At 40.1% G+C, this 25,018-nt stretch overlaps 2 protein-coding genes across 2 annotated transcripts in view; both read right to left on the bottom strand.

The window, feature by feature from the left end:
* Window positions 1-15,243, bottom strand: part of FRRS1L (ferric chelate reductase 1 like) — a 39,852-nt gene extending 24,609 nt beyond the window's left edge. Inside the window, exon 1 of the mRNA XM_077141433.1 lies at window positions 14,991-15,243. Within this exon, the coding sequence (XP_076997548.1) occupies window positions 14,991-15,228 (238 nt within the window). The 5' untranslated portion in view covers window positions 15,229-15,243. The remainder of the gene's footprint in view (window positions 1-14,990) is intronic.
* Window positions 15,244-19,583: 4,340 nt separating this feature from the next.
* EPB41L4B (erythrocyte membrane protein band 4.1 like 4B) overlaps window positions 19,584-25,018 on the bottom strand; it is a 162,177-nt gene continuing 156,742 nt past the window's right edge. Inside the window, exon 25 of the mRNA XM_077141445.1 lies at window positions 19,584-22,267. Coding sequence (XP_076997560.1) covers window positions 22,198-22,267 — 70 coding nt within the window. The 3' untranslated portion in view covers window positions 19,584-22,197. The remainder of the gene's footprint in view (window positions 22,268-25,018) is intronic.

Here is a 25,018-nt window from a genome sequence, read left to right on the forward strand (position 1 = left end):
TTCTTATAACATTTGCATCCATTCAGAAAAAGACAACAGAAAAAAATTCATACATACCATACTTTACCCCTCCCTTTCATTGATCACTAGCATTTCAATCTAAATTTATTTTAACATTTGTTACCCCTATTATTTATTTTTATTCCATATGTTCTACTCATCTGTCAATAAGGTAGATAAAAGGAGGATGAGACACAAGGTTTTCACAATCACACAGTCACATTGTGTCACAATCATCTTCAAGAAACATGGCTACTGAAACACAGCTCTACATTTTCAGGCAGTTTCCTCCAGCCTCTCCATTACATCTTGACTAACAAGGTGATATCTATTTAATGCATAAGAATAACCTCCAGGATACCTTTCGATCTGTTTGGAATCTCTCAGCCATTGACACTTTGTCTCATTTCACTCTTCCCCCTTTTTGTCGAGAAAGTTTTCTCAATCCCTTGATGCTAAGTCTCAGCTCATTCTAGGGTTTTTCTCAATCCCTTGATGCTGAGTCTCAGCTCATTCTAGGATTCTGCTCCACGTTGCCAGGAAGCTCTGCACCCCTGGGAGTCATGTCCCACGTAGACGGGGAGGGCAGTGAGTTTGCTTGTTGTGTTGGCTAGAGAGAGGCCACATCTGAGCAACAAAAGAGGTTCTCTTGGGAGTGACTCTTAGGTCTGATTTTAAGTAGGCTTGACCTATCCTTTGTGGGGTTAAGTTCCATATGAACAAACCCCAAGATTGGGGGCTCAGCTTATTGTTTTGGCTGTCCCCACTGCTTGTGAGAAAATCAAGAATTCAATTCGGGGAAGCTGAATTTTCCCCCTTTCTCACCATTCCCCCAAGGGGACTTGGCAAATACTTTTTTATTCACTGTTCAAATCACTCTGGGATTTATCGGGGCATCACTCTGGACAAACCAACAAAATCTCATGTCCTACTCAAGGTTCCATGTACTTATGGTGTTCAATTAAGCTGTCTACATAAGTTATATTAGGAAATGCACTAGTTAAAATATAAATTTTGTACCAAATAAACTTTTGCTTTAGTCTCACACATAAGTTAAAATTTTAAAATATTAATTACTATCTATTTTCAACACGCTGCAGTAATGACATTCCTATGTTCTTCCTCATGAAAAAACATTTTTAAAATTTGTACATTTAGTCACTATCATTATACATCTAGGCATTCCTAGATTATATATCTCAGTTTTTATTGCCTATCTTGCGTTCTGATTTCATTTGTGCCCCCAGCCCTCCTTCCTCTATCATTCTCACATTCAGCTTCATTCAGTGTTTTAACATAATTGTATTAGTTATAGTAGCCTTGATTCTTGAAGATGATTATATAACTATATAGCTTTTACAGTGTGACCATGTGATTGTGAAAACCTTATGGTTAGCACTTCCCTTATCCAGCATATGGCAGATGAGTAAAAAAATAAGGACAAAAAATAAATAAATAATAGGGGTGGTTAAAGAGCATGGGATGTTTTGGGTATTCATTTTTATTTGTATTTTTATTCTTTTTTGTTCCATGATGTGCATTATTACATTTTCTTAAACATCCTCCCAACTTGGGATGCCAAAACTACCTCCAGTGTTTGCTCTCTCAAATCATGCAGAAATGAACATCCTTATACATGCTTCTTACAGACACAAGTATATCAGCCATGGTGCTCCAGAGAAACAGAACCAAAAGGATATATATATATATATATATATATATATACACATACATATATATATGTATATATATATATATATGTATATATATATATACACATACATATATATATGTATATATATATAATAAAGAGAAGTGTTTTAAGAAGTTGACTCATGCAATTATGGGGGCTGGCAAGTCCAAAATCTGTAGGTCTAGAGGCTGGAAATTCAGGCAGGAGTATAATGTTGAAGTTTTGGGGCAGAACTTCTTCTCTGGGAACCCTCAGGTTTTTGACCTTCATCAAGTGATTGGCTGAAGCCCACCCACATTATAGAGAATCATCTCCTGTACTTACAGTCAACTGATGATAGATGCTAATCCTACCTACAAAATACTTTTTTTTACAACATCTGGGCCAGAGTTTGACCAAACAACTGCATACCATCACCTAGCCAAGATGACACATAATTAACCTTCATAGCATGCAAGAGGGGTTTGCCTTGCTTTGTTTTAAAAAAACTAAGTAAAGGATGGGTCACACCTTTAATTCCACAAAGCTCGATGAGGTTAGTATCAGAATGACCAGGACAGTCTATGACAGCAGTGCCTGGGGAGCCCAGGTTCTTGCCAGTACTCACATCATCTAACTTTCTCATTATTTTACTTCGTATTTCTCCAAGTACAAGTGGACCATCTCTTCATAGCCTTTTGGGTTTCTCCTTCTGCACAAGAATATCCACTTTTTTTTTTGCTATTTTTATTATTTGTTTCTCTTTCTTTTTCTTTCTGGTTTACTGACGGGTGTTCGTATGTTAACTAGGTATAAATCCACTGCTGGTTTCAGATGTTGCTTTCCTTTCTTTTTTTCCAAGGCTGTCACCAATCTGTTTTTTTTTTTCTATGATGTTCTTTCCTTGAACAAAATCTCATAATTTGATGAAGTCAGTGTTGTCAAGGTATTCATTTATCCCTCTTATGGTTTGTGCTTTTAAGGGTCTTGTCTAAGAAATACATCTCCACCCAAGGACACAGAGATATTTCTTTATATTTTTATTTATTAACTGTGTGGTACTACCTTTCACATTTAGATCTGTAATTCACTTGGAATTTATTTTTTATATGGTGAAAGGTAAGATTCTATCGTATTTTTCTCCCTCCTTTGCATCAGTTTTTCTCAACACAATTAACTAAATAATTCATCTTTTCCCTAGTGGTTTGTAATCACACCTCAATCTTTTACCAGTTCTCATATAAACATAGGTCTATTTCTGGATTTTTTGTCTTGTTCTTTTGATTTATTTGACTGTTCTTGAGTCAGGACCACAATGTTTTAATTACTAGGCTTTGTAATAGATAATAATATTTAAAGAGGGAAAATTATCTGAGTAATTTATGGAACTTGACTTTCCCATGTAAAGTACAGAAACTGACTTGCCTCTCCCCAAACTCTACTGGGCTTTTGTATAATAAATACACAGAAAAATGAAATCATACTAAGTTATTCCTTCCAAGATCATGGTATATTTCCCCAATCACTTACATCTTTTATATCCCTCAATGGTTTAAAATGTTTCTCCACACAGGACTTGTGCATCCTGTGTGAGGCAAAATCTGGAAACTGTAGAATTTCATTGCCTTTTTAAACAATGTCTTATTTTCTTTTACACTCTCTAGTTTATATTGCTAGTGAAGAAAGCTTTTTATTTGTGTATGCTGGTCTTGTGTACAGCAACCCTGAGGCATTCTCTGTTTATATCTACTTGTTGATTCTTTGGGATTTTCTATGTAAATGCTCACCTCATATCTTCCCTTCTAAATCTCCTATCTCTGACTTATTTTCTTGTCTATTTGTACTGGCCAGGAATTCCAGTACTGTCTTGAACAGCAGCGCTAATAACAGGTACCCCTGCCTTATTTTAATCTTAAAGAAAAGACATCTAATGATTTCCATCAAGCATAATGTTGGCTGTAGATATTCAAAAGACAGACTATAGCATATTAAGGATGTTCCTTTCTAGTTTTAATTTTCAAAGAGTTTTTCCAAAACTTACACTTAAATGTAGAACTTTTTTTTACATGTTTTTGATACATCTAATGATAGCATGGCAAATTAAATAGATTTTTCTGATGTCAAACTATCCTTTTATTCCTAGAATAAACTCTATTTGATCATAATGTATTTTTCTTGATAATTCCATTAACTAATATTTACATTATTTAATCATTTTGGCTTATTCAAGTTTCTCTTTTTTCTCACCTTGTAGTCATTATTATTATTATTATTATTATTATTATTATTATTATTATTAGAGAAGTTTCGGTTTACAGAAAAATCATTCATAAAATACAGATTTCCCACAAATCACTCCATTATTAGCTCCATGCATTAATGTGGCACATTTGTTACAATTCATGACAGAACATATTTAGAATTGTACTATTAATTATATGCCAAGGTTTTCAATAGGGCCCACTGTTAGATTCTTTTTAAAAATTTAACAGTTCTGTGATTTTTTTTAAATTGTATTCCAGTAACATATATAACCTAGAATTTCCCCTTTTAACCACGTCCAACCATATAATTCAGTGCTGTTAATTACATTCACAATGTTGTGCTAACAATGCACAACATTTAATACATTTCCAGTTTTTTTCCTAGCTGTCAAGTTTTTTGAGCGCTTTATACGTAATGTTTTATAATTTTCAAAAAACAGTTATAATTACAACTATTTCCTATCAGTTGAGGTCTTTTACAGAAAACAGGAACGACTTTAGCTATTTTAAGTAGAAGAGAGATTCTGTATAGGTAATTAGATATTTTTAAATCTTTGGAAGGGCTGGAGGAGCGAGTTCTAAGTGGAGTTTCCAGAAATGTCATCAGGGACACCAACACAGAACTGTCTGCCAAGGAAACTAGCATCCAGGTTGCAAGCAGGAAACCCCGGCCCTATAATTGGCTCCAGAACCCCATCACATTTGCAGGATCCACACAAACCAAAAAAAAAAAGGAAGTCATCACTGCTGTTGGGAACGTAAATGGAGGTAACTTTTTTGGAAGAGTTGGGCAGCTCCTCAAAAGGTTAAAAATAATTAAGATATGACCCAACAAGTCCATTCCTACGTATATACCCAAGAGAAATGAAAACATGTGTTCATACAATAACTATACACGGTAATGTCATGACATTATTCATAACTGCAATAAAGTGGGAATAAAACTAAATACTCATCAATTGATGCACTCATCAATTGAATGCATACCACATGCATAAGATGTGGTATATCCATATAGTGGAATACTATTCAGCCATAAAAAGAATGAAGTACTGACCCATGCTGCCATATGACTTTGCGAAGTGAAAGAAGTCACAGTGACCACATACTGTATGATTCCATCCACATGAAACATTCAGAATAGGTAACTCTAGGGAAGCAGTGGGATGGAAAGATTTGGGGGGTGATGGCTAAGTGATATGAAGTTTCTTTGGAGGTTATAAAATGTTTTAAAACTGATGATGGTGGTAGTTGCACACTCCTGTGAATACACTAAAAACCACTGAATTGTACACTTTACTGGGCAAACAGTATGGTTGGGAAGTATACCTCCATAAAGCTGTAATGAAAAAGAAAACACAAATGGATGCCTTGATACCACTCCCTCTCTCTCTGCCTGAGCTGAATTCAAGGGCCCTGAAGAGGCGTCTGACTGATGGGATCTAAGTCACGTCCAGAGCTCAAGATGCAGGGTAGTGTCCAACCCTCTGCAATACAGGAAGGAATACCAGAGAGGGGCTGGGACAGAGGCCAAGGAAGCCGATCCACTGAACCCATGAAATGTCCCTTTCTTTATTTCATATTTAGTTTATTTGTACCTTCATCCTTTCCCTTGATTAGTCTTGCCAGAAGATTGTAGGTAGCATGAAACTTTCAAAGAGTCAGCTTTGAGTTTGTGAAATAAGATGAACACAAAAGGACAGATAACATGTGATCTCACCTATTGGAAATAACTAGAACGTTCAAATTCATAGAGACAGAAAGTGGAATGCAAGTGAACAGGGAGGGGGCCAGGGAGTGTAGGATTTCTGTTTGGGGTGATGGAAAAGTCTTATGCTGGATGGTGGTGATGGTAGCACAACACTGTGACTGTGATTAAAGCTGCTGAATTGCATGCTTGGCAGTGGCTGAGAAGGGAAGTTTAGATTGTATGTATGTTGCCACAATTAAAAAAAAGAGACTAAAATGTCTATGGCAATTAGTTGTGTTACTTGATTCTGGACTGGATCTATTAATGGAGGAGAAAATACCCAATAAATTGTTTTTATTGGAACACCTAAAAAAAAGATAGGAATATAGATCACATACTTTCTATCAATGTTAAATTTCTTGAACTTGATAACTGTACTTAAGATGGTTACATAAATGAATATCCTTGTTATTAGGAAGTGTATATGGAAGTATTAAGTATTCAAGGAGTAGATGTATGTAACCTACTCTCAAATGTCTAGAAGATCAGATAGACAAATAGACACAGATAGATGATAGACAGAACAAATGTGGTAAAATGTTAAAAGCTGGTAAACTGGGTATCAGGATGCAGTGTATATCAGGGTTCTCTATACTGTTTTCACATTATTTTTGCAATAGCCCTGTAAGGTTGAAATTATTTCAAAATAAAAAGTTAAAAGAAGAATATGATTCTGTAGTTGTAGATTTTACATATCGGTTTGAGTGTATTACCTACATAATTCAAATCATCTATGCCTTTTCTTATTTTCAAAATTTGTTGGATTTTTCAATGCCAAGAATAGTGAATCCAATTGCAATTGAAAATTTCTCTACATATTTCCATCATTTACTGCTTTCTGTATTTGGAAGCTATATTGTTAGGTTCCCAACTTATGGTTTATCAGTATTAGCATTATTTGTCCCTTTTGTTTTGTCCTCAATTGTATTTACTGATGTTACTGTCATCTCAGCTTTCTTATGGTTCATCTTTGCCAAGAATATCATTATCCACCCCTTCAAAAATATTTTGTATAGTATTTATGAATTTATGCCCATGAGTAGAAAACGTTTGCAATTTCCTTCCTCATTCTATCTTTGTTAGGTTTTGCTAATGAGGTTATGTTACCTTCGTAAAATGAATTGGGAACTATTTAATCTTTCTCTATCCTTTGAAATAACACACTTAATGCTGGCATTAACTATCTCTTGAAGGCTCGGTAGAGCTGTCTGAGCTTTCTTGTTTCGAAGATTTTTTTAACTGACTCAATTCCTTTGATGAATACAAAATGATTCAGGTTTTCGAATTCTTCTTGAGTCTGTTTTTGCTAGGATATATATTTCTAGAAACTTGTCCATTTATGTTTTCAAGCTTATTGCCACAAAATTGTTCGTGGTATTCTCTTATTAGCTTTCTTTTTCTAAAATATGCTTCCATTTTTATTGAGATGCAACTGACACAAAATTCACCATTTGAAAGTGTATACCTTACTGGTTTTTAGTGTGTTTGCTGTACAACCATGATCACTATCTACTTCGAGAACATTTTCATAATCCGACCCCTCCCCCAAAAAGCTCATACCCTTTAGCCATTATTACCCTCAAATCTCCCATGTCTCCAGCCCCTAGGCAAATTCTAATCTACTTTCTGTCTTGATAGATTTAAATATTCTAAATACTTCATATAAATGGAATCACACAGCATAAGGTCTTTTTGTGTCTGGCTTCTTTCACTTACCATAATGATTTCAAGATACCTCATTCCTTTTTAAGGCCAAATAATATTCCATTGCCTGCACAGACCACATTTTATGTAGCCATTCATTAGCTGATAAACATTTAGGTTGTTTCCACTTTTTGGCTAGTACTACAAACATCTGAGGACAAGTTTTGGTGTGAATATATATTTTCAGCTCTCTTGGATATATATCTAGAAATAGATATATCCAGAACATCACATAGTAATTCTGTTCAACTTTTTTGAGGAACTGCTGAACTGTATTCCAAAGCAACTGCTTTCACATTCTCTCCAGCACTGTACAAGGGGTCCAATTTCTTCATATCCTCAACAACACTTTGTTTGCTTACAGTTGTCTCAGTGAGTGTGAAGTAGTATCTCACAGGGTTTGGATTTGCATTTCCCCAATGACAAACGATGTCGTCCATTTGTATATCTTCTTTGGAGAACTGCCCACTCAGATCCTTTCCTCATTAAAAAAAATGGGTTATTTGTCTTTTTAGTGTTAAGGTTGTAATTTATTAGCTTTTTAATCTCCACCACATCTAAGCTTATTTCCCCCTTTTTCATTCCTAATATTATTTGTGCTCTCTTTCTTCTTGACCAGTCTCGCCAGAAATGCATCCTTTTTAATTAATATTTTCAAAGAATCACTTTGGGCTTTGTTGATCCTCTTGATTGAATATTTGGTTTCTATTTCATTCATTCCTGCTATATCTTTAGATTTAGCCTCTTCTTTTCCAAATTTTCCAATTTTGGGAATGTCTTCTTTTCTAATAACAGCATTTAAGCCCAATAGACAATTGCTTCTAAGGGCTTCTCCCTGAATTTTCTACTAGGAGTGGATTCCATGTCTCCCCCACTGAGCTTCTCACTTTTCTCCTCCCAGGTTTTCTGTCTTAGTGACCCATCTCACTCCTCCCCCTCCCCCAATTCACAACCCTCAATCTTGGTTTGCTCCTTCCACCTCACTCGGTGCATTCAGTTATAATTTCCTGCCTTTTCACTAGTTATTCTAGTTTGCTAGCTGCTGGAATGCAATATACCAGAAACGGAATGGCTTGTAAAAAGGGAAATTTAATAAGTTGCTAGTTTACAGTTCTAAGGCCGAGAAAATGTCCCAATTAAAACAAGTCTATAGAAACATCCAATCGAAGGCGTCCAGGGAAAGATACCTCAGTTCAAGAAGGCTGATGAAGTTCAGGGTTTCTCTCTCAAGTGGAAGGGCACATGGTGAACACAGTCAGGGTTCCTCTCTCATCTGGAAGGGCACATGGCGAGCACGGTATCATCTGCTAGCTTTCTCTCCTGGCTTCCTGTTTCATGAAGCTCCCTGGGAGGCATTTTCCTTCTTCATCTCCAAAGGTTGCCGGCTGGTGGACTCTGCTTCTCGTGACTACGTCGTTCTGCTCTGCTCTCTCTGAATCTCTCATTCTCCAAAATGTTTCCTCTTTTGTAGGACTTCAGAAACTAATCAAAACCCACCCAAATGGATGGAGACATGTCGTCACCTAATCCAGTTTAACAACTACTCTCCATTACATCCAATCTCCAGGGAGATGATCTGATTACAGTTTCATACATACAATGCTGAATAGGGATTAGAAGAAGCGGTTCCCTTTACAAAATGGGATTAGGATTAAAACATGGCTTTTCTAGGGTCCATACATCCTTTCAAACCAGCACACTAGCGTAGAGACTCCACTGGTTTAAAACATTCACAGCCCCTCTACACCACTCTATCCCCTGTACTTGTCCTCTTAAGTCCTGAGATATATGAGGTGAACCACCCAGACACAACCAGCTTCTCCCGCTTTCTCTTTATTCATTCCCTTATTTCCATTACTTATTCTATTTTTGGCTTATCCCTTTCCCTCCACTTTCCATTTTGATGCTGCTTTTATTTTTCCTCTCTCAAATAAAAATCTGGATCAAGACTAGATAGATAATATTGGGTTGAGAGTAAATGATTTCTGTAGATCTTCCAACTGGAGAAGGTCTCCTCTTTCCTCTTATGTGTGCTCTGTAAATCCTTTCAATAACTGTTCTCTTTTTTTTTTTTAAACTTTTTATTGTATAGTATAACATATATACAAAGCAAAGAAATAAAAAAGCAATAGTTTTCAAAGCACTCTTCAACAAGTAGTTACAGGGCAGACCCCAGAGTTTGTCACGGGCTACCATATGATCCTCTCAGATTTTTCCTACTAGCTGTTCCAGAATAAAGGAGGCTAGAGGGCTTACATATTTTTTTTATCATCACAATCGACTTGTTTTCCTTCTTTTTTTGTGAAAAATAACATGTATACAAAAAAGTTATGAATTTCAAAGCGCAGCATCACAATTAGTTGTTGAACATATTTCAGAGTTTGGCATGGGTTACAATTCCACAATTTTAGGTTTTTACTTTTAGCTGTTCTAAAATACTGGAGACTAAAAGAGATATCAATTTAATGATTTCAGCATTGATATTCCTTTGCAATAACTGTTCTCTTTTGAAGAATAATTCAGAACCATTTTTTCTTCCCCTTATTTCTTTGCTACTACTTTATTCTTCCTTCCGGTATCCCCATAATGTGAGACGTACTTATATTCTTGGTAGGTTTGCTCAATTTCTCAAAATGGTTTTGGGGCTCCCTTATTTTGCTTCACTCATGGACACTCCCTGTTCCTTTTTTTGCAGTCCATTGAGCCTATACTCCGTACTCCATTAATACACACACTCCACTGTGCAGCTAAAGGCTTCTAATTAACTCCTTGGATCACAGTTTTTGGGTATTAATTTAGTATATGATTTCTTAGCATTTTAACCGGAAATAGTTTGGTCACCCATTCTGTTCAAATCTCTAAGAACCACTACATCAGTCCCTTCCTCTTTCTGCACTGCCTGAATCCTTGTTTCTACTTACCAGGGGGGTATAATGAAGTAAAAATGTCTAGGGACTACAAAGTGTAAAGCTCCACACCCATTTAAAGGCCTGTTGAGCTCAGCTTCCATCGCACACACTACTCTTAGGAAACTGCAATGGTCCTGGTGCCCTCCAACTCAATTCCAAATTTTCCTTCTCAAGCATGCGCATAAAGAAACCCATCTCTGCCTGTCCAGCTGCATTTCCTAATGCATGTCAGCAGGGCCTCTCTGTTCCGTGCAGGCTGGGCACCTGGTATAACCTTACCCATAAAGTCAATCAGCAAATCTAAGCTCTAGCTACATGACTTTAGCTAAGACATATAAACTTTCTGGGGGTTGATTTCCTTATCTCTAAAGAGGGGATAACAGTCTTAACTCACAAAGCTGTTACAAGGATTTAACAGTTAATTTGGGTTTAAGCTCTTAGAATATTGCCTTTCACATAGTAAGTGCTTATCAAAAGTTAGCTCCTGGTATGGTTATTTTTGGACTACATTCAGGAAAGGTAAAAAGATAAATTAGATGTAGATGATTACCTTTAAAGAACTTCCAGATTAGTAGGGTGATGAGTTCTGTACCCACAAAGCACATGCAGGAAGGCTGTGTGGGCAGATGAAGTAACTTCTGCCCTTCCCCCCAAGTTCCTGTCTTTCTCTCAACTCCCTTTTACTTCCTCCCCAAGACAGGGAGAACTGTGGGCAGAACTCCTGGTGGGCAGAAACTCATTCACTGGACCACATTTTACAAGCGGTCCGATCCCTCTGCTTTAAAGATAAACTTCTACAGAAGGTGCTCCTTTTTCCCCTTCCTGGGCACATGGCTCCAAAAGCAAACCAGTTCCAGTATCTATGTGGCTGGCTGGTTAAGACTCAGAGTCTGCTGCTCAGACCTGGCCATCATAGCAGCAGGGAGAAAGGAACAGGAAGGTTCACTTGGGACTTAACCCTAAGCCAATTTTCAACTTTTTTTCCCCAGAAAATGCTCAGAATAGGGTATTTGTCCATAATCGAGTAGTAATTTATCTCACTTACTACTACTGTTCTGTATATCTCGATATTGGATTGAGAACCTTAAGAGAAAGAGGCGTTAGTGGTAGGATTCAAGCACTAAAACCTTACCCAAACTCCTGACCACAGAGAGTCAAAGGGTCATGGCAGGGTTAGAGAGTGTGCTGTGGGAGAATACACTTGTCTAGTGGCAGGGGATGTGAGAAGGGAAAAATTAGGGAAGGCTTCCTGAAGGAGGTGGCATTTCAGCTAGATTGTAAGGATAAACAGTATAGACTGAGACAGTGTAAACCCCAAGAATTCTAAAGACTAGCTGAGTTATACCAATACATAATCCAAATAAAAAATGAATATGCAACCAGGTGGTCAGAGACACCAAATCAGCCTATACATTTGGGGGCCTTAAGCAGTCAGGACACTGGAGAAGCAGTGTATTAGACAGGGTATGTAATGGTCAGTGAAATCCACCTCCCATCCCACATTGTCCTAATTCCCTTTTTCTGATTTCATACTACTGAGCCACCTTCACATTAATAACTCAGTTTCTCAGCTACTATGACCTTGAAAAAGTATTCCCTGCATAGAGGAAACAAATAGCACAATTACCAGAAAAGGGCAACCTTTTCTGGAGAGAATGAACAGCTTAAAAGCAATCTTTCTTTCTCTTCACTTGCCACACCCTCCAAAACCAGGTTAGGCGTCCTCTTTCTTGCTTCCCTGAACTCATCCTGGGAAAGGTTCACCTCTCATTTCCCAAACCCATCAACTCCTTCGAGTTTTCTTGCTATTAGGCCTCACCATGATATGGTAAGCCGAGAGAAAGAGTCTAATTTTGGATCTAAAACTTGGTGGTCGATAATCCACAAAGCTTTCAATGTCTTTTATTGGTTCACCTTCTCTCAGCCTCCCCTCTTCCTTCTACCTGGGACATGACATTCTAGGAGAAAGTCAAGAAAGTAGTAATGCTGGCAACACTGGGTGTTCAAAGCTGCTTCCTGATACCCTCTCTTCCTTTGCCTCCTGGAAGACCCCATCTCCTGGTTTTGCTCCTCCCTCTCTGGCCATCCTTTTCCACTTACCTTTTAAGGCAACATCACTGATTATTTCTAAGAATCTTGGGAAAGTCTCTATTTGGGATGCACAGAGCTAAGGCCCAGGCGCAGGCTAATCTAGCACAGGTGCTGTCCTGAGAGGTCCATCCCACCAACATCCCCACCAGGACCCATCAGAAAGGGGGAGGATCTGCATCTGAAGAAGAGGTGAAACTGCTAGAGGGAAGAGCAGGAGAAGAGTGAGCAGTGAAAGCCCAGGCTTAGTGGAGGGAGGAGTTAGAGATGGGTGTAAAAGGAAGATGGAACCAGAGAGATAATTCCAGATAAAGGAGTTGAAGCTTCATCGAGGGGGCAGACTGGAACCATCTCATATTTTGGGGTGCAACAGCATCAGGGTTAGAGGCAGGCTTCAGGAAGGTTAAGCTGGTCATGTGTGTAGAATGGGTAGTAGGGGAAAGCAACAAATGAGGGATTTGTGGTGCAAACACTGCACACCCGGCAGCCCCTGTGCGGTCGTCTCAGGTGAAATACATCCACCTCTTCTGTCTCATCAAAGTCTCTCATACTTCCCAGATGGGTGATGAAAAGTTTTCCTCAATGGCTGCAGTCCACCCTGATATATAAGTTTATAAAACTATCTGGCCTATATAATTAGCTCCTCTTTCTCTGTGTACAGAGAAACTGATAAAGAGACTTTGACCTTCGTCTTCATCTCTTAAGGCTATGTACCCAATCAAAGTATAAGCTCTCACGTGCCATGCTTAAGTCACCTGGCAGCATACTATGCTGAAAGCACACAGAATAAACACACTTTCTGAAACAGATGGGCTTTGGCATATTTATTCTTTTCCAGAATGACAGATTTTGCTTCTGACTATGGACTCCTTCTTCCCCTCATCCCCCTAATACACCTTCATTCTCAACTTCTCCCAGGCCACATGGCAGCCCTGTGAGAAAACTACATTTCCAACCCTCTTGGCAGCTAAGTTATGAAATTATGTTCTTGACAATGGAATGGAAGCAGCAGCAATCTATGCAACTAGCCTAAAAGATCATTGCCTGCCCTGAATTTCATCTCTTTACCATTCTATCAGGCTTCAACAAGAGCATGCAAGCAACCCAGACTTACAGGATGGTGGAGAAGATGGAAAGAACCTGCGGCCCTGAATGACCTTGTGGAAGAGGGCTGACCTACCAGCTCAGACCAGCCAGACTTTAAGTGAAAGAAAAATTAAGTTTCTTATTCAAAGCACTACATGTTGTGGTCACACTTTCTGCAGTTATAAGCATCTACCAAACTAATAAATTTCCCAATATCTATCCTCTCCATCTTACTTTATACAATAATTCCAATTTTTAAACTGAGCCCATTTCCAGCCAAAAGGCTATATTCCACAGTCTCCTTTACTATTTGCAAGCATATGTCTTAAGTTTTGGCAAATGAAATGTAGCAGAATTGTTATATGGGACTTTTGAATAATTTCCTTATAAAGTAGTCAATGACCTTCTTTTTGCTTTCTTTTCCCCACTGTCTGGAATGTGGATGTAATGGCTAGAGCTTAAGCAGCCATCTTGGACTATGAAGGTACATGCTAACAACTGTGAAAAAGACCATGGAGCCTCCATATCAGTTTTACACTGCCTTCTAGATTTCTTTAAGAGAAAGAAATCTCTGTCTTATTCCATCTATTAATGTTTGTTGTATGTAGCTGAACCAAATCCTTACTGAAAAATACACCCAGGTCAGTGGGACATGCAACTTTTCAAATCTCAACTTAATTTCTGAATATTCTCCTTAGCAGAAGAAAAGGAAAAATGATTACTTTTCAAAGTTGCATAAACAAGAAGCCAGTTTCCATTTCTTTTCAAGAGAATCAGCTGGCTTTTGTGCTCAGCCCTGCAGGGTGGCCTGTGGCTGACAAAACCCCAGTCTCTGGTCCAGCAGGCCTTAACAATAGTGGCTCACACCAGGGCACCATAAAGTGCCTGGTAACAGAAAAGAGGTGCGATGGGAATGGGGAGGGAGATGTGACCCAGCTCCGATGCAGGGGCAATGCGCAGGCAGAGAACGACTGAGAGGTTAGGGAGTTCGTATGTAATTTAGGTCAGTACTGAACAGTAAGGAATCAAGGCAAAAATCTCTCTTTAAGTTGGGGGAAGGGTTTAGGGTTTCTGCTTCCCACCAGCTGGTCCCAAGAACATTCTGGCCTGCGTGAAATTGACCTGGTCATCAGCCAGACGCGAGGAACAAGTTCAGCATCATGTGAGGGCCCTGGTCTCCTACATCCCAGGGCAGACGGCGGCCTCCTGCCCTATTATCCACCCTCCCACTCCTCGGGCCAGGATGCTTGGGATCGGGGCAGCCCAGGCTCAGCACCACCTGCCCGAGCCCACACAGGACCTGGCGACACCTCCCTCTCCGGGCCTCAGTCTCCCCATCGTAAAGCGGAGGCGCCAGCGGGGGTCCTAACAGCGCGCTCCCCATCCCGGCCTAGGGGACGGCAGAGCGGCTTCCAGGCTCATCCTTCACCCTCCCACCCCCACCCCATCCCCTCGCCCCTGCCCGCGCTCACCCGATCCTCCCCTCCCGCAGCCCCTTGCCCTCCCCTCAACCTCACCCTCCTCGGACAGGTAGCGCAGGTCGTAAAACTCGCCGGCGAAGGTGCCGTAGGAGGAGTCGTGGCGCGGCGCCGCCTCGTCGGCCCCCGCGTCCCCCCGCGCGCGGCCCCGGGGTCCCCGGCCCCCCGGGCCCGCGCCGTCCTCGGCGGGGCTGGCGGCGCAGGCGGCGGGCCCCGCCAGCAGCAGCCACAGCAGCGACGCCCAGGTCCCCGGGTGCTGGCGGGGCGGCCGCGCCATCGCTGCGCACCTTTCCCGCAGCCGGGCCGCTCGGGCCGCAGCGGGGGCGCCGCGGGCGCGGGGCCGGGACTGCGCCGCCGCCGCCGCCGCCACCAGCACGCGCCCGCCCGGCCCGCAACCCGCGCAGGCGCCGAGCCGCAGACGCCCGCGCCCCTCTCCTCCCTCCTCCCTCCGCCTGCCCTCCTCCTCCTCCTCCATCCCCTCGGTCGCACCCGGCCCCTCCTTCCTACGCCCTCCCCACCCCCCCACCCCCATTCTCTCCATCGCCCCTGCCGCCCTTCCCCACGGCCTCCTCCACGGGTCCCCCTCAGGCGCACAGGCAACCCCAGATGTGGCCCGCGGACCCGCAGCATCAAGCATCACCCGGAATCTCAGCCCCCTCCAGGGCTCTGAATCCGGATCTGCATTTCAACTAGAGATCCGAATGCACACTCAGGTTTATCCTTGGCAAGTCATTAGAGCAGGCGTTGTCAGAAATTGCCTTGTTCCAATACCCTTTAGTTTATATAAAGCACTGACTGCAACCATTATTTACTTGGGATTATCTCAAAAAGAGGTGGAAATGGCATAATCGCCGTTATACAGAGAGGATAACTGAAAAGCTTTGAGCCAGAAGGACGGAGACCTGAGTTCCCTGGACCGGACTCACCTGTTTCCCCTCCAGGCTTGCACAGGTTACAGGGACCCATGCATAGCCTGTCCTAGGCCGCTGGTTTACTGTTTCCTGCAGCGAACACACCCAGACCTTGGTAAATCCATGCCGCTGTCTGATGGGCACACTGAATTCTCCACTTGCCCATGTCCATTCCTGCAGCGTGCAATTCATTTTCCGTGGTTCACCCAGCCACCCATTTATTCACACAGAGCACTTACCAGATGCCACATCCTGAGGTTCTCTGATGATGGTGGGTGGGGTGATGACATGTCCACCCTGTGTCCTTGGGGACATGGACACAATTCCTTTAGCACTGGCATTGCAGAGCTACCACTTCAACCTGCTTTTTTCTATTTATCTTATTATTTATCGTTTATTTCATTGCATAAACAAAGAGAATAATTATGGAGGCAGAAAAGTATGGAGGTTCCAAGTGAAGAGCGAAATCAGACTTCCTTGGGATGCATGAGTAGCCTGCTGTGACCAGTGACCTCCACCGTGGCAGTGAAAACTAGGTAAGAGTTAAGGAAGACTAGGGCTTGACGCAGTTAATGACATGAGTGAGTATGCATAAAACTATGAAACACTAGTATTCCAAAGGAAATAAGCAATCTCAACCTTTTTTGCCCCGGGGGGCTGGGCAACAGGAGTGCTGCTGTTGAAATAGGGAGAAGTGTGGGACGACCTGAGCTCAGGTGTTTGCTGTTGGGTGTCAGCTGGTGGATTGTCCAGTAGGAGTTTAAACAGGTTTATACTGATGAGGTGTAATTCATGTAAAACCTTGAGCTTCACTACATCCCACAACTGACCAGTTGTTACAAGAGATAAATCAGATTTATGACTTAAAAAGGGTAGTAAGATGGACTACAATTACTAAAAAATCAAAAGAGACTTCTTCCCCAAAAGCATAGCTTTGCATCCTTCTCTGAGGCATACAAAAACCAATCTATCTAAAATCTATTGAAGTGTAATCCTTGGGGCTGGGGAGGGGAGCCTTTCCTAAAAATTGAAATTCCTTTTCTTTTCCTCCTATTCACCAGGGATGGTGTGGTCCTTTTTAAATGTACCGATGTTTCGCCAGAAAAAGAAAGCACCAGACTTCTCATTTCAGTATTGAGTCTCTGGTTTGGGAATCTGAGCTCTCATTTCTTAACTTTTTTTTATTCCTTTCATTTTGATTACTACAATTAACGGTAATAGTGCCAGAGAGAAGGAAATGAAAACCAAGCCATTCTTCTTCCTACTAATTGGTCTGATAAAATAGTGTGAGCTTTTTTTCAGGGTGTGCAACAGTGTTAGGAGTGGTTTTGCAACCACAGCCTAAAATGAGGGTTGTAGGTAATGGGTCCAGGGGCTCCTAGGGGGCCACAGACGGCCTTCAGGGGTGAGGTGATGACCCTAAGAAAAAACTGGAATAATGCTGTGACACATGCATTTTTCTAGGGAGAAGACCCATAGCTTTCATGGGTCACCCAAAGACTGGATGCCTCCCCAGGGTGTCCTGCTGGGAACTCCTAACCCCCTAAGTACACATTAGAACCTACTCAGGCTCCCATCTCCTGCAGACTTTGCTTTTATTACATGAGGTTCTCTCCCATTCACTTATATTGCCTTTTGGAAGTTTCTATTTCTTCTTGTTTTCTTACAAGATTTAAGCCCTGGAAAACACTGAAGGGAGACGTGTTCCCACTTTCAGCATGTGTTCCTGTCAGTTACATACCCAGGTTTGTAGGGACTCTCTGCTGCCCACCAGTCTGAGTCCACTGAGTAGCCAGGAAATAGTGTGGTTTCCTCTTTTGTGCACATTTTCTGGGGAAATGCTTTCCTTGAACATTCTGAGATCACTGGCTGAACAAGTATCAGCTATTCAAACAAGTAACCTCGGAGACAAACCAAGTTTATTGTCACTTTCATTTTCAAAAGAAATATAGCACCTTTATTTTCTCTTCTCTTCAAAGTTAATTTCTCTAAAACATCTTCTTTCCATTTTAAAAAGTTCCCCAAATGATGGCGCATCTCAGTATCTTTAAGAGTGACAGATTTATCCCATGCTTATAACTGCTTAATATATGGAATTCTTCACTTCTGACTTCTTAAATAAAGGCCATGATCTTGGCAGTTCCTCAAAAAATTAAAGAGACTTGCCACTGACCTCCTACTTCCACTCCTAGGCATATACCCAAGAGAAATGGAAACATATGTTCACACAAACATTTGTACATGAATGTTCATAGCAGCATTATTTATAACAGCCCCAAAGTGGAAATAACCCAAATGTCTATCAACAGATAAGTGGATAAACAAAATGTGGTAAGTCCATACCATGGAATATTATTCAGCCATAAAAAGGGATGATGTGCAGATACATGCTACAACGTGGGCGAACCTTGGACGCACTATGGTAAGTGAAAGAAGCCAGACATAACGGGCCACATATTGTTTGATTCCATTTATATGAAATGTCCAAAATAGGTAAACCCACCTACAGAAAGTAGACGAGTGGTTTACATGAGATGGAGGGAAGGGAGAATTGGGAGTGACTGGTAACATGGATGGGTTTCCTTTTTTTTGGTGGGGGTGGAGCATGATGAAATGTCCTGGAATTAGATAGTGGTGATGGCTACACAACACTGTGATTACACTAAGAACCAGTGAATTGTACATTTTAATGTAGTTAAAATGTGAGTTTTCTCTCAGTTAAACACTTTTTAAAGCCATCATCCTTGCAATGGAGAGGCTGGAGGGAACTGCCTGAAAATGCAGAGCTGTGTTCCAGTAGCCATGTTTCTTGATGATGACTGTATAATGATATAGCTTTCACAATGTGACTGTGTGACTGTGAAAACCTTGTGTCTGATGCTTCTTTTATCTACCTTATCAACAGACGAGTAAAACATATGGAATAAAAATAAATAATAGGGGGAACAAATATTAAAATAAATTTAGTAGATTGAAATGCTAGTGATCAATGAAAGGGGGGGTAAGGGGTATGGTGTGTATGAATTTTTTTCTGTTGTCTTTTTATTTCTTTTTCTGAATTAAAATGTTCTAGGAAATGATCATGATGCTTAATATGCAACTATGTGATAATATTGTGAATTACTGATTATATGTGTAGAATGGAATGACCATACATTAAGAATATTTGTGTTTGTTGTTATATATTTTAAAAAATTAATAATAAAAAAAAGAGCCATCATCCTGGAGATGGTGAAGAAAGATAAAAGTGACACCAAAAAAATCCCTGTGCTATGTCTGGGATATAAAATCCTGACGCATTAAGGTGGTATCTTCTGAACGCTCTAGAATTTGGTTTACAAGTTTTTCAAACATAAAGACCTCATACAGACTACACTCCCTGAAACCCATGGATTACAGGATTTCCAGGCCTCTTGCAGTAACCCCTCAATCCCACTAGGAATCTGTAGCCCACAGTTTGGAATCTTGCTCTGGAATGATTACATCAGAGCGCTGAGGTTTCCCCCCCTGGATATAGGTCTGTGTTGCATGATCGCACGGTGCTATACTTGCAGTTTTAAGTATATAAAGAAAAAGTCGTGATGATTGTATCAATTCATTTTAGTTATCATCAAGTCACCCGACCCAATTTCATTTCCTTGGGTCACAATGTCAAGCACCCATCGTACAACAAAGTAGGCAAATAACCAGGACAACTGCTGAAACAATGGAATCCTCTCCATTTTACTGATTAGAGTTGAGCTGCCAATGGTTCCGGGTTTGCATTTACAGTAACAGCCAATTTGTTTGTGGTCAGTCTTCCAGTGACGCCAACCAACCTTCTGAAACATGTGTGAACCCAGGGGAAGTGGGGAATAAGCAAGAGGCTCCTGAAAAACAGCAGCCAAAAAGCCCATGCATCTCTCTCGGAAGCAAAGCAAACCAAACACGTATGTAAGGCCTGGTTTCCTGGCTTCCCCAAGGAACCTTCAGTGTTGCCCCAGAAGGTTCCATCAGAGAGCTGGAGGTGAGGAGCAGGAGCCTCAGGAAGCAGGCTAGCAGACAAGGAGGGTGCTGGATTGGCAAAAGGTGAGAACCCCAGACACAGATATCTCCCCATGTTGTACAGGAACACATTTTTTTTGCATTATGTGTACAAGATAAAGAACAGCTGAAGCTGTTTTAAAAGTACAGCTGGGGGAAAGGGGGATCTTACAGTGTGGGGGAAAGGCCCCAAACACTACAAATGCTCCGGTTGGCATCACCGATGGACCAGAACAGCAGTAAAAAAACCATCAATGAGAACGGCATAAGCATCTGAAAGGCAAAGCAAGCCTACACATTAAGATGCTCCAGATGACATCACTGCATCACACCAAGGTACAAGAGGGGCTGATGTTTATAATGATGACTCATCATGAAAAGATTATATACTCTCCAATATACTCTGTTTACTAAGGCAGGGAAGTGCATAATACATTTTAGAAAGTGTCCCTTCAAAAAATATTAAAATTTTAAAGATTCAGCACTTACAGGGTTAATCCTCAGTTTTCTGAATATTTGTGTACATGCCTCATTTCACAACAATGCTAGTAAATGAGGCATTACTTTTTTTATAGAATCATTAGTATCAAATTATTGGCACCATTCAGTTTTAAGGATAAGGACAGGAGAGCAAACTATACAATACAACATAAAAATACAGTTCTGATACAAATGTACAAGATCAGTTCCACTAAACAAGTGGTCAAAAAAATGGATGGACGTTTTACACACAAGGAAATACAGCCAGCAAATCATCACATGAAAAGTGCTCAGCCTTGCTAGCAATTAATGAGATAAAACAACCTTTCCAGAACAACTATACACACCTATTAAATTAACAAAAATAAATTAAAATGGCAAAAACCCAATGCTGGCAGAGCTGTTGGTAAATACAAATGCTTATCCATTGCTGGTGGCATCATAAATTGGAGCGGGGATTCAAGCATTCAGAGGGGTGAAGGGTTGAACCAGATGATCTTTAAGGTCCTTCCAACCCAGAAATTCAATATTTCTGGAAAGCAATCTGGCAATATGAAACAAGAGCTATAAAATGTTTCATGCTCTTTGACCTTATAATCCCTTTTTTGGAAATATTCCCAAGTGAATAGTCCAAAAGAAGGAGCTTTTTTTTTTTTTTTTACAAAGACATTCATAGCAGCAGCACTATTTATAAGAGTGAAAAATTGGATATAACTCAAATACCTAACGATGGGGAGGAGTGAGGTTAACCATGTTTTACATCGATATAAAGACATTTAAATTGGTGAGAGCAGGGTCTGTGTTGATAAAAGGAGAGAGATGTTAAGTGGGGAAGTACAACAAAAGAGCATGTACACATTGGTTGTTGCTGTGTAAAAACTTGTGCATATACATTGAGAAAGCTTGGGAACAATTTCGAAGGATCGTTTGTAGTTAGGGGGTTCCTTTTTTCCTGCAAAGTTGTTCAAGTGCATAATAAAAATGTAAAAACACATTTCTTGAAACTATATAAAAAAAGACAGCAAAGTTTCTTCTGTTCAAGGTTCTATCAACAGGACATAAATTGATCAACTTCAGAAATAATTTTCTTTTTTAAGGACCACCCAAACAAATCTTTCTGATATTGAATCATCTTAACCTTCTAAGGATTTTTAGATAATTGAAGCTATAATTTCCTACTTTAGGTTCAATGATAAATTCTACTTATTCCAAATAATGTCATGTCCTCCAAATGCACACGTTCAACTAGATTTCAGATTAAGCTGAAACACTTTCAGTCATGGTGATATGCACCTTTCTTTTAGTTCATCTACTCATGTCTGAATAAAAATGAATGTTCAGGACTTTATAAGATCCGTGTAGTTAGTGTAAATGAAAAACCAGCAGTAAAGAATTTGTTATTCCATCATTAAAAATGACTCTTTACCAAACAGTCAAAGCTTGGTGCAAGTTTCAATCATACAAAATCACATGATTGAGATTTGTTAGCAAAGGATTCTGTGTTACGCTAACCCCTGTGGTTATTAACATATATACACATGAAATATATGTTCTGAAAAAGAATCCCGTTTCCCATCTTTCTTCTCCTACACTTACCAGCTCCTGTCTCAATTACACTGAGTAGTAGCATTAGAAAAACCCTAATGCTCAGAAGAAACAAAGTAACTTTTCCAATAAAACCCACACCAGAAGTTGGCTTTGACCAACCCCGGAGACCTAGGAGAGCAGAGCGCACAACATCCATGTGTCGTGCCAGTGTCAGCACACAGAGCCCAAAGAACGACGACGGACAGAAGGCACCACGCCATCCTCCAGGCGACAAGGGGAGAAGTTCACAGTTCGGTCATCAGCAGTCTTTTCATCATTTTCTCTCTCTCCAGTTCTTGTCGGAGCGTCTCTGCACTGAAGAAGAGTAGGTAACAAAATAGTGAGATATACTGGTGAGAAATAAAAGGCAAACTTTCGTTGAAATCACGAAGCACATTACATAACAAAATAGGCTCCCTTCGAAACATTTAAGAGCTTAGTCTACTGAACCAAAGTTTTTATTTTTTTTAAACTTTTTTTATTGTAAAATATATATACAAAGCAAAGAAAGAAAAAACACAATCATTTTCAAAGTACACTTCAACAGTAGCGGCAGAACAGATCCCAGAGTTTGTCATGGGTTACCATTCCAACATCTCAGTTTTTTCCTTCTAGCTGCTCCAAAACACTGGAAGCTACAAGGAATATTAATATGGTGACTCAGCAGTCATAGTCATTTGCTAAATCCTGTTTTCTATGAAGTGACTTCATTTGAATGAATCATTCATTGTGTTAAGCCTGGCATATATCTGACAAGGGATCTGTACCCAGCCTATATAAAGAACTCTTACAACTCATTAACAAAAGAAGAGGAGAAATAACCAAATTTTTAAATGGCCAAAAGGATTTGAATTGATTTTTTTCTCCAAGGAATATACAGAATGGCCAAAGAGCGTTTATGAGAAGATCCGCAGTATCAATAGTCATTAGGGAAATGCAAATCAAAACCACAATGAGATACCACTTTGCACTCAGGAGGATGGCTAAAATTTTAAAAAGACGGACAATAACAACTGTTGGTGAGAAGGGGGAGAAATTGGAATGCTCATACATTGCTGAGAGTTTGTAAGATGGTACATCTGCTTTGGAAAACTGTTTGGCAGCTCCTCAAAAAGTTAAACATAGAGTTAAGATATGATCCATCAATTCCACTCCTGGGCATATACCCAAGAGAAATGAAAACATATGCTCACACAAACACTTGTACACGAATATTCATAGCAGAAGGATTCGTAATAACCAAAAAAATGGAAACTATCCAAATATCTACCAGTTGATGAATGGAAAATCAAAATATGGTATGTCCATATAATCGAATAGTATTCATCCATAAAGAAGAAGGAAGTATTAATATGTGCTACAGCATGGATGAACTTTGGAAACAGTATGGTAGGGGAAAGAAGCCAAACACGAAAGGCCACGTATTTTATGATTCCATTTATATGGAATGTCCAGAATAGGCAAATCTGCAAAGACAGAAAGTAGATCAGTGGTTGTCAGGGGCTGGGAGAAAAGGGGCATGGGGAGTGGGAGCTAATGAGTACAGGATTTCTTTTAGGAGGAATGAAAAGTTCTAAACTTAGATGTTGGTGATGATTGCACAACCCAGGAAATAGACTATAAATTGTATACCTTAAACAGGTGAATTTTACGGTGTATGAGTTATATCGCAATACAACTATTACAAAAAAAAAAAGCTTATCATTCTACAGCCTTTACATACAAGTACCATTGTGTCCCTCAAAGCAAAACTACTAGAATACAGCTAATATAGTAGAGCCCTCTGCAAAGACAGCTATATTTCATTTGCCTTGGCAGGCTCAGACAATCAGGAATGTGCTGTGATATTGGGCTTTCTCATCTGTTTCTGTAAAAGACTACAAATTCTTTATGAAAAAGGACTGGGACATATTATCCTTGTATTCCCAGAGCCTAGCACAGGTGGCATGTAGGTATGCAATGTATATTTATGGACTAAGCAAATAACTAAATGAAGACTATTTAACTAATAGGAAGGAGGTCACTAGCCTATTCCCTCGTTATCTGCTTCCCTCTCTTCCACTGTTTTTCATATGGGACATCTGAAGTTCAGAAAAGTTAGTGACTTGCCCAAAGTCATTCAACTAAATGGTTCTACTACCTCCTTGACAGTGTTCTTTCCAACATTAGAGAGTAAGAATGCACTGAACTGAAAACAGATTGTGGGACAGCACTGTGTGGTGTGTAAAAGCAGAGACTCTGGAGTTAAACTGGCTGGGTTTAAATCCTGGCTCCACGATTTACTAGCTGTGAATCCGTGAGCAAGTTAGTTTCCCTCTCTGTGGCTTGTTTCTTCATTTGAAGTTACAGATAATCATGTGCTGTCATGGGGATTAATCTCTCCTCATCAGAGGAGTTAATATCTGTACAATGCTTAGACTAGTGCTTAGCATGCAGTGTAGGCTATATTACTGTGGCTTTTTAAAAAACCCTCAAAAATTACAGGAGTGAACTCAGCATAATTGTAATCTCCCAGATCCTTTCTTGGTCAGTGATCTTGACCTTCTGTTCTAGGCTCCTTAAGGAAACACCTAAACTTGCTAATTGTCTGGTAACTTACTGTTCTCGCCACCAGACTGAGAGTTGCTCAAGAGACCCCTCCTCAGGGGACTGAGTATACATCACTTATCTCCAAAACCCCACAGCCTAGCACAGGATCTGGTGCCCAGGGTTAGATTTCTTTAAATCATGCTTTAAATTGACGTCATATGTACTATTTCCTAGAGTTCAATTGGATAACTATTTTAACAAAGAACTCATTATTTTTCACTGAAAGTAAAATTGGCTACGTTGAGTGGCTGCCTCTTCTTTTCTTAAAATTATTTTTGATTGTGATAAATAAATATATAACATAAAACTTGCCATTCAGTGGCATTAATTACATTTACAATGTTACGCTGCCATCACCACCATCCATTACCCAAACAGTTTCTATACCCATTAAGCAATAACTCCTCATGCCCCCAGCTTCCAGCCCCCAGTTAACTCTAATCTACCGTCTGCCTCTCTGAATTTGCCAATTCTAGA

The sequence above is a fragment of the Tamandua tetradactyla genome, chromosome 2, assembly GCF_023851605.1.
Source record: "Tamandua tetradactyla isolate mTamTet1 chromosome 2, mTamTet1.pri, whole genome shotgun sequence".
In the NCBI taxonomy this organism is placed as follows: Eukaryota; Metazoa; Chordata; class Mammalia; order Pilosa; family Myrmecophagidae; genus Tamandua; species Tamandua tetradactyla.